This window comes from Enhydra lutris, unplaced genomic scaffold (genome assembly GCF_002288905.1).
Source record: "Enhydra lutris kenyoni isolate GAN:26980312 unplaced genomic scaffold, ASM228890v2 scaffoldscaffold12, whole genome shotgun sequence".
Lineage (NCBI taxonomy): Eukaryota > Metazoa > Chordata > Mammalia > Carnivora > Mustelidae > Enhydra > Enhydra lutris.
This window is the reverse complement of record NW_019154096.1, coordinates 4977112-4986734: the sequence shown is the minus strand read 5'-3', so window position 1 is coordinate 4986734 and position 9623 is coordinate 4977112. Positions and strand designations below refer to the sequence as shown.

The window sequence follows — 9623 nt, the reverse complement described above, 5'->3', positions numbered from 1 at the left end:
AAAGTGGATCCAGAAATAAAAAGCATGTCGAAACCAGATTTAGGACAGTGAATCTCTTTCTTTTCTTTAAATAGATAGGTAGAGAGAAACTGACTAGATGATGTGAAATAAAAAATAATTCTTGAAAAAAGTAAAGTCCTTCCTTATTTTATCACTTAAAACAAGCATTTTGTATTTTACTTATGGCCTCTTAGTTTTGTCTACACCCGTATGTAATTGCATGTTTGTTCAATGCTGTTTGTACTCTGCTTTCTGTCACTTCTTTGGGACACAATTTTTATCTTATAATTTTTATTGGATGCATTTACAGGGAGGGCATTTATTCAATAAATTAGAATTTCTAGAATTCTTATCATTTATTATTTTATTTCTTTTCTTAGTAATCTATTGTTTTATTTTTTTTTAAAGATTTTATTTGTTTATTTGAAAGACAGAGATCACAAGCAGGCAGAGAGGCAGACAGAGAGAGGGGGAAGCAGGCTCCCCACTGAGCACAGAGCCCGATGTGGGGCTTGATCCCAGGACCCTGGGATCATGACCCAAGCCGAAGGCAGATGCTTTAACCCACTGAGCCACCCAGGGGCCCCGTAATCTATTATTTTAAAGAAACCATTTCTAATTGTACTGGAATCTGCCTACATATATCTTATTACAAAAAAAAAAAAAAAAAGCTATTTGTAGAACCATTGTCAGTATTTTAGTCCATAGTCTTGTATTCTTTTTGCTATCTATGTGTATCTATTCACAAAAGTAGGAAAACAGCATTTAATCACCTAGAAAGTCCTTTTCATTTCCTTTTTGCTTTAAAAAGAGAAATAAAGCACCTTTAGCTTCTTAAGCAGCTGGATTCCTACCACCAATTATTTCTCTTGAATTCAGTCTTAAACAGGAACAAATAATTGAATCTACTAGCCAACCTCTATATTTTCTTTGACATGAGATATAAGCAGTAAAGCTCCAATTAGAAAGGAACTGATCATTGGAGTGAAAGCTCCACCTTCACCAGAAGGAAATGAGCTGCTTCTCTCCTTTGATCTCTGCTCACTTCTTGTTTTGGTATGGACTTCTCTGCAACCAAGCCACTCCCATCGTGGGTGTTCAGAAACAGCTGTCTATGTTGGACCACTGGCCCGAGTTCCACAAAGTGTAAGGATGATAATGAATTTACTGTGGATTTAGGCATTTTGAGCAAGGCCAGCCTTACAAATGAGCAGATCTGACTGCAGCTCCCCAAGCAGATGCCCTCAGCCCAGCGAGGCTGGCAAGCCCACTGGAGGTTTTGTTAAGCTGCAAACTGGGCTAGACTTGTGAAGAATAAACTTGGTCATGGAGTCATTAATGACAGACTGTCCTTTGGTCAAGTCGTGCAAGAGTCCAGATGTACTCACATCTGTGTTCTGGGAGGCCATAAAAATACAAGATGTGAGAAACATCGATACTTTTGATTTTGGAGGGCGGAGGTCTTGGAAGAGGGAGAAAATACGTACTCAGAGCACGTGGGTTACACTCTTGCCCCTTGCTGATGACTGAGCTTTGGTTTTTAGCCATCCTCACAAGAGAATCCTTGGCCAAAGTAGACTGTTTTTCGGATGGGTGTCTTAACAGATTTAGGCCTGATTTCAAACACTGAGCAGACACTGCCCTAGACTATGGGTTTTTTGTTTCGTTTTTAGCCTGCATGGGATTGACACATACGGTAAATATATATATGTAATACTATTTTTAATATTGGTTGCCACCTAAATGTTGGAGGATTTTGGTTTCTCTTGAAAAATGGAAAACCTAGGACCACTGACCACATGGTCCCCACTCCCCTGCCCTTTGGTCCAGGTGGCTCTCTCCATTTCCACAAGGCTGTCCTCTCCTATTGCCTATGACACGTGGACACCTCGTTCCTGTGCTACTTCTTTGGCCCTTCCGGGGCAGTTAAGGATTCTAGGCTCTAGTTTAGGACTTGGGGGCCCTCCCATTATTTGTTTCCTCCACCAAAGATGACTTCTCTTCCTTCAGGCCAATTTTTGGGAAGGTTCATTACTTCTCCATGAGAAGTCAACTTCTGATTTGTGAGTGCGGACCCCAGAGGCTGTTGGTCTGTTAACCTCTTCGGCTTCTCACATGTAAATATAGTGGTCTGCTGCCCTCAGATCTTCCTGGAGCTGGGCTGTTTCCAGTGGTGTTGAGCATCCCCAGAATTGAAAACTTGCTGAAGATGATCTCAGAGACCCTAATTCCATGTCTGCAGTGGGACCTGCACTATTTTTTTTTTTAATGCATCACCCCATGATTCTGAGGTCTACCACAGTTTTACCACAGACTATTTTTCTCACTCTAGCACTAAACTCAAAATCTAATCCCAGGTAGAATTTTCTAGATCCCCTCATTTTCTTTTATATATTGCTTGATAACTCAAAGGTCTTGCCAGTCCCTTATGCCCACTGCCTCAGCTATCTCTTTCTCTCCTGGTCTCCCCAGAAACTGGCCTTGAGAAAGAAAGAAGACACTCCAGGCATAAGCTTCCCATGCATATTTTTACTTACATGTTTTGAAAAAAATAAGGAGGAATAGACTCTTCACTCATCTCTTTCATGTAGAATTTTTTTTTTAATTTCTCTGTATTTCAATGTTTCAGTGAAGGACCTACTACAGAAGGTCACTACTATTTCCTTATACTTTACACCACTACACGAGAGACGCCTTTCATAGTTGGAAATGGCCTTTTTAGAATTTCTTTCTTCTCGCATGTTCTAAATAACTGAGCGTCCAAACAGTGAGCAAGCAGAGTTAGTCAGCTGAGTGTCATTTCTTGGGCCATTTATGTCCTCAGCAGCAGAGGACAGAGCTTGATCTTGAAAAAATTCACTGACTCTTCAGGCATCTCTTAGTCATTCTTGCCATTCTTGCATTTTTCACTGCCTCATATCTTCTTTTTTTTAACTTGCTGCTTTTAAAAAATTATTTTCCTGTTTGCTTCGAGCTTCACTAAGAACAGGAAAAAAAAAGTGATTTTTTTTTTTTTAAACTTCCTTTTCAAATCTTAGCTCATCTCTCAGGGCAATCGATTCTTGTAATCCAAAGGTATTCTCAATTTCTTCCAACAGTTTGCTTAATTCAGGCACTGAGATGTTACAGTATTTGAAACTGTCGTGTGAGATCTCCAGTGCTGTGAGTCCTGGCAATGCACGGACAGCTTGGCAACCCAGGGTGAGATACGGGATGGGAGGCGGTCTTCAATTTCTGGGTCTGACTCTGCCGGCTTCATTTCTTGTATTGAGTGCCCTGGTTGGCTCTGAAAAATGGTCCATCCCTGATGCAGATAACTAATGAATGCCCAGTTATTCTCTTAATTCCTCATCCACTGATACAAGGGACAAACTCTCTTGTAGGCCTGTCACTGAGTTTCAAAGGGAGTCAGTGCCAAGATTCTAGTCTAGGAAGACTTGGGGTTTCTATTTGTGCATTTCAGACCTCCACTCCTGCAAAGGACTGCAGTCCCAGCGGGCGTCGTGGCCATTCTTAGAAACTCAGCACCCCGATTGGAGGAAAGGAAGTGTAAACCCCACTTCTTTCCCAGCTGCAGACCAGGGGTGCGAACTTTCTGCCTCCCTGCCATGCCAGCCAGAACCCCAGCCTTGGGGGACCCTGCTACAGCCTTCTTACACTGAGACTGACTTCTGGTTCTCAGAGAGTCCTGCCAGACCCCCTCCCCAATCCAAAATATGCATTTGCTTTGAAGATTCTTTTTTTTTTTTTAAAGACTTTTTTACTTATTTACTTGACAGAGAGAGAGAGAGAGCACAAGCAGGGGGAGAAGCAGGCAGAAGGAGAGGGAGAAGCAGGCTTCCTACTGAGCAGAGAGCCCAACGTGGGGCTTGACCCCAGGACCCTGGGATCATGACCTGAGCTGAAGTCAGACACTTAACCGACTGAGCCAGCCAGGCGCCCCTGAAGGTTCTTTGTATAATTAACACTTGGGCTTTTTGTCAACAGTTATCTTTCTGAAAACAAATTGAGTTGTTGGTGCCCCTAAATGGAGTAGAAATAATTAGGAAGCTGATTTACGAACCTAAAACAGAGGCCAGGTCCGGGTCAGAGGTGCCGGCTTTCCCCCGGCCTCTCCTCACTGTGGATTATTGGATAGGTCTTTTTTCATACTCTGTGCTCAGCTTCCTCAACCGTAAAATAAGACAGTAAGAATTCCTCATGCAGAGGCTTCTTGAAACTACCACAAGGATACATATATTAAGGAATTTTGTTAACAGGCCCGTCAAAGGTCCTGGGGGAAAGGGAAAACCGCCCTCCACAGACTGGAGTTCTCACTTCACATTTTCTTTCTTTCTTTCTTTCTTTCTTTCTTTTTTTTTTTTTTAAAGATTTTATTTATTTATTTGACAGACAGAGATCACAAGTAGGCAGAGAGGCAGGTAGAGAGAGAGCGGGGGAAGCAGGCTCCCCACTGAGCAAAAAGCCCGATGCGGGGCTCAATCCCAGGACCCTGGGATCATGACCTGAGCCGAAGGCAGAGGGTTAACCCACTGAGCCACCCAGGCGCCCCTCACTTCACATTTTCATGGGTGAGTCAGGAGAGAGAAAGAGGCACATTTTCTAGATTTGCAGAAAACATTAACTTCCTGTAGATAACGAAAGACCTAAGACAGTCCATTTTCTGAAATCTGTCTTGCCGCTGAACAGGTGCATATGGTCCCCCTGCTCTGACATTCCAGGAGTCCACGAGACTGCGGCATCTAGGGGTAAAGGTTGGCCATATAATCCCCCCATGGCTTCCATCGGCAAAAGCCTGATGACTTGTGTGGCTCAGGAGACGGAGATCTTTATTTATCTTCACACCTAGTTGCTAACGATGGTTTTGCTGAGGACGTGAGGTTCTCCCTCATCTTGATCAGGCCGAGTTCCTCTGGGTATGACCCGCCAGGACAGCTCTTTCCCGAAAGCCAGCTCTTACCCACATTTCCTTCACCACGGGAGCACACACCCTCTCATTCCGTGGCCTTCCCGGACCACGATTTCTAACACAGCCCTGCCCCACCCTTCAAACTCTCCATGCCCCCAAGCTTGCTTTATTGCTTTACACAGCACGAATCCCTCCCTGGCAGAGGCCCTGTTTCTCTGGTGATTCATCTCCCTCCATGTGATGCTTCATTTCACGTGTTCTTGTGACTCAGACGTGAGCTCGGACGTCTGCTCCAACCTTACCCTGGATGTTTTGTGAAGGTGTTTTTTGGTTTTGGTTTTGTTTTCTGCCGCTGTCGTTTTTTGACGAGTTGACATTTCAGGTGGTAGAGCCTGAGTAAAGCAGATCCCCTTCCCAATGCGGGTGGGTTTCATCCAGTCGGTCAATGGCCTAACAGCATAGAGACTGTGGTCCCCTGAGGAAGAGGAAGTTCTGCCTCCAGATCACCTTTGGACTTGAACTGCTATTCTCCGTGACTTTCCAGCCTGGTGGCCTACCAGATCAGATTTGGGACTTGTTTTCGTCTCTAGAGAACCCTAACATACCTCACTAACATATAAACCCTATGAGAGCAGAGTCTTTATCTGTTCACTGGGCTGTTTCCAGCTACGTGTCTGGCACCTAGTAGGTGCCCAACAAAGTATTCATTCAATTCATTAATTTGATTAATGGATTAGCGAATATTCCCAGCAGAATAAACAATAGAGGTTTCTCTGACTTTTTTCATCTTTAGGATGATGGAGATATAAAACTTGTTATTCCTCGTTTCTTTCCCATTTGGTGATCACGTGACTTAGTTAATTCACATTTTCCACGGCGTTCACTTTATCCATTTTCTGGCCTTTTCAGCTCTTCTGAAAATAAGTTTTCTTAGCAGTCAGATCATTTTGTCCTTTGTGGGTTTCCTGCCTTGTCACAGTCAAAACGCAGTTACTGTCTGGACGGTTTGGGTTAAATCTTTGCATATTGCAAACTTGAGTTAATGCAATGATTAAAAAGCAAATACAAGGTCTTTGGAGCAGTGCTGGCCTCACCTTGGGCAGCGGCTCCCACATGCTCTTTGAACCAGCTTTCTTTTTCCTACTTGAAGACAGTTTTTGAGGCTGAACTAAGTAAGAAACGTTTCCAGAAATTCAGCTCTGTGACCCGGCTGTGATCAGACACGAGCCAAGCTGCGTGCTGGTGTCTGTCCTTCGAGGCCAGTGGTGGTCCTGACTTCCAGCGTTCCGCCCCACGCTTCGCGTTCCTCAAATCCTGGACGGATTTTGGATGGTGGATCTTGATTCCCACTGAGAAACTTCAAAACAAAATGAGGGAAGGCACACATTTGCTTTAGACGGCTTGAGAAAGTTGACAGGATGTGGAGTTTTCCAGAAATAGCATCCATGTCATGATCCATAAATGTGAAATGTGCTGCTGTCCTGAGCGCTTATCGGCTAATATTGTCTAATATCGGCTGATATTGTCTCAGGAATCCTGGATGGAATTAGAATACGAAGGAGGCTGGGGCCCCCCCGGGGCCATAGGACACACACACACACACAGGATTGGGCATCAACTATCAACTTTCAGTGCTTTTCACTTTTGGCCTGCTCAATCCCTATCAATTGCTTCTGAATTTAAGCCTGTACCGGTTTCTTCAATTTCTGATGAGACACCAGAATCGAAAGAGGAGAGCTCGTGATATCTCCCTGTGAACTCCCCTTCACAGCAGTGGGGGCAGCTGACAGTAGGAAAGAACTGCTTCTACTCAGTTGGGTTGCTTAGGTTCAGTTTTCCATTATCCGTTGCAAACAGGACTCACTGGTCTCTTCCAATTGGGGAGAGATTTTTTTTTTTTTTAAGATTATTCCCAAATGCTTCCATACATCTTAGAGGGCTCATTTTTCTAAGGAATTCTAGTCTATAACTCATGAGATCATTCTGTGACAATATCACTTAGACCGATGGACTTTCACCTTCAGAAGAAAGGAAGCCCAAATAAATTAAAGATTGGTTCTCCACTAAAAGAAGTTCATTTTTTTTTTTTTTTTCCTGAGCAAAGGTGAAGAAAATCCCATGAGATACATTGTATGGTTGGTGAACCAGACAGGAGTTCATCAAAATTGTTTATTCTGTGGTTATGTATAAAGAGAGAAGAAATAGAACATGCTATAAAATAAGAACCAGGCTTGGGAGAAATTATCACTTTTTATCTTCAAGACAGAAAGTGCCATCGTCACTTCCAGGTCAGACAACTGAGGCCACCTGGTTCTATAATTTGCCTAAAGTCAGCAAGCTGACAGTAGAGCTGGGATTCATGCAGCCATCGTTTTGAAATTTCATGGTTTTTCCTACTTGACTATGTTGTTCCTCACTAGAACTTCATGACGATAACAATAATAATAATTAATAAATTAATAATGATACTGTTTACTGGACATCTATTTATTATGTGCCAGAAACCACGCTAAGAGCTTTCAGTGCATTGAATGAACACAACAAACCATGAAGAGGAGATGATTTCCACTTTACAGATAAAGAAATGGAGACTCGGAGAATTTAAGTGACTTCATGAACCACAGCGACAAGGCTGGTAGGTGAGAGCCAGGGTTCACTTTCGAACCCACAGCCCTGGCTGCCACCATCCATGATGCTGTTTCCAGAGTAGTTTGGACCATCCCTTTTCCAGAGATGTGCAAGTAGAAGGATGGAGCCCCCACCCCCCATGCATTTAGTCTCTGCAGCCTCAGACATAGCCCCATGGGGCAACTTAACACCTGTTGTCCAAGTTGTCTAGTTGGGAAGGAAGTCAATAACATTCTTCTCATGCTTTTCCTTAACAGATATTTACCTCCATTGCTGGACCATGGCCTAAAGCTGTCAGTGCTCAAGCAACTGCTGTCAACTCCAAGGCATTGAGATTTCATAAGAACATTACCATAAGGGAGACGGGGTGCTCGGAAGGTCAGCGTGGTGAGAACAGAGTCTGCTGTCAGCCATGTCCTCCCGGTATGTTCCACCCAGCAGCCCACAATTAGCTTGACAGTCAGGGCGAGGAGAAGCAAACAGTGATAATGGAGAGAACGGGTCACAGTGCTTGGTTCTCCCACATTGTAGCATTACTGGGAAGAAAAACCACCAGGAAATTACTTTCCTGAGACTAGCTGAGTTCAGCTTTACCCTGCTTGTTGGGGAGAGGAAGAAATGGAATTTGCAAATGACATGTGCCCCTGAAGGGAGAGGATTTCTCTCTTTAACTCCATTTTTGAGGAGGAAAAAAAAAAAAGACTCCTTTGTGGGTATTAAAGCTTATCGCAACAGAACTATGAAAATGTGTCATCGTAACTGAGGCGTTCTGAAAGCGAGGACCCTCCCCTCCTTGAGAGCCGTGTCTAGCCATTCCCTCCCACCAGAAGGTCTCTGAAGCCTGCAAAATACATTTGCATTTTTGCAGCTGAAACTAGATGAGCTAGAGAAGCAATGGACAGAACCCAGCAAATTTTTAACACCAGAATTTTGAAATGCAAACCAATTTCAGATCGGAAATCCTTCAAACACTAGCCGATTAGAAGCTTTGCAACATGCAATGGCACAAACCTTTTTTTTCAATGTGGAGTAGAGCTGACTACCATCTCCTATAGAGATGGCTCCCTCTCGGCCGTGTTGTGAAGTACGAGAGGAAGATGAAAGGAAGGAGCACGCAAGTTGCTGTGGATGAATGGAGCCGGGAGGGACTGCCCGTAGTAGGTTTGGTGGTGAGCATGCCAGGCTTCTAGCATTCCCACAGCTGAACAGGCTTAGACCCTCTTTATAAAGATTCTACCAGTCTCCCTTGGCCTCCTGTCCACTTTTAAAAACCCTCACGGAAAATCTCCCTATAATCCAACCCATTTATACTTAAGCCTATTTGCATTTACTTTCTCCAAAAGGGAATAGACAATGGCTTTCTGACCTTTTAATGTCTTGCCAAACATCATCTATTTGCCCTAGGACTTGAGGTCCTTGGTCCTGTTTTTAAAACCTTAAAATGCAAATTCAAAGATAATATGCTTTGCCCTTCAGACCATCAAGGATTTTTGTCTGTTTGCTTTTCTTTTGTTTTGCTTTGTTTTATTTTCCCTGGAAGAAGTGCTTTCAACCCTGGTGGGTCTTGTTGAGATAAGAACTCTCATAAAACCATAATTGGAAGGTAAATTGTTACAGTCTTTTAAGAAAGAAATTCGGATATGTGGGTTGGAAACTCGGAAATGTTCATGCCTCCTGAAGTAGTAATAAATTTATGGGGAGAATGTCTTTAAAAATAGTCAAAGGAAAATACTGTATGCATGACGTTCCATTGTGATACTCAGTGATGGGGGATTGGTTAAGCACATTTTGGAGTGTTCAAAAGTTGAATATCTCCATCGGTTATGTCACATTTTCTCATATATTTCTGACGTAAGTCTCAATGTAGAAATTCCCTGAAGGATTTTTTTTTTTTTTTTTTTTTTTTTTTTTTTTTTTTGAGAGAAGGAGAGCAGGTGGAGGGAAGAGAAAATCTCAAGCAGGCTCCATGCCCAGCAGGGAGCCCACAGCAGGGCTCCATCTTACAACCCTGAGATCATGACCTGAGCCAAAACCAAGAGTCAGATGCTTAATCGCCTGAGCCACCCCAGGTGCCCCCTGCAAGGGA

At 43.4% G+C, this 9623-nt stretch overlaps 1 protein-coding gene across 1 annotated transcript in view; it reads left to right on the top strand.

Moving 5' to 3' along the window:
• The first annotated feature begins 3058 nt into the window (after nucleotides 1-3058).
• LOC111144883 (Fas cell surface death receptor) overlaps nucleotides 3059-9623 on the top strand; it is a 17960-nt gene continuing 11395 nt past the window's right edge. Inside the window, exons 1-2 of the mRNA XM_022499466.1 lie at nucleotides 3059-3201; nucleotides 7795-7960. Of these exons, the coding sequence (XP_022355174.1) occupies nucleotides 3121-3201; nucleotides 7795-7960 (247 nt within the window). The 5' untranslated portion in view covers nucleotides 3059-3120. The remainder of the gene's footprint in view (nucleotides 3202-7794; nucleotides 7961-9623) is intronic.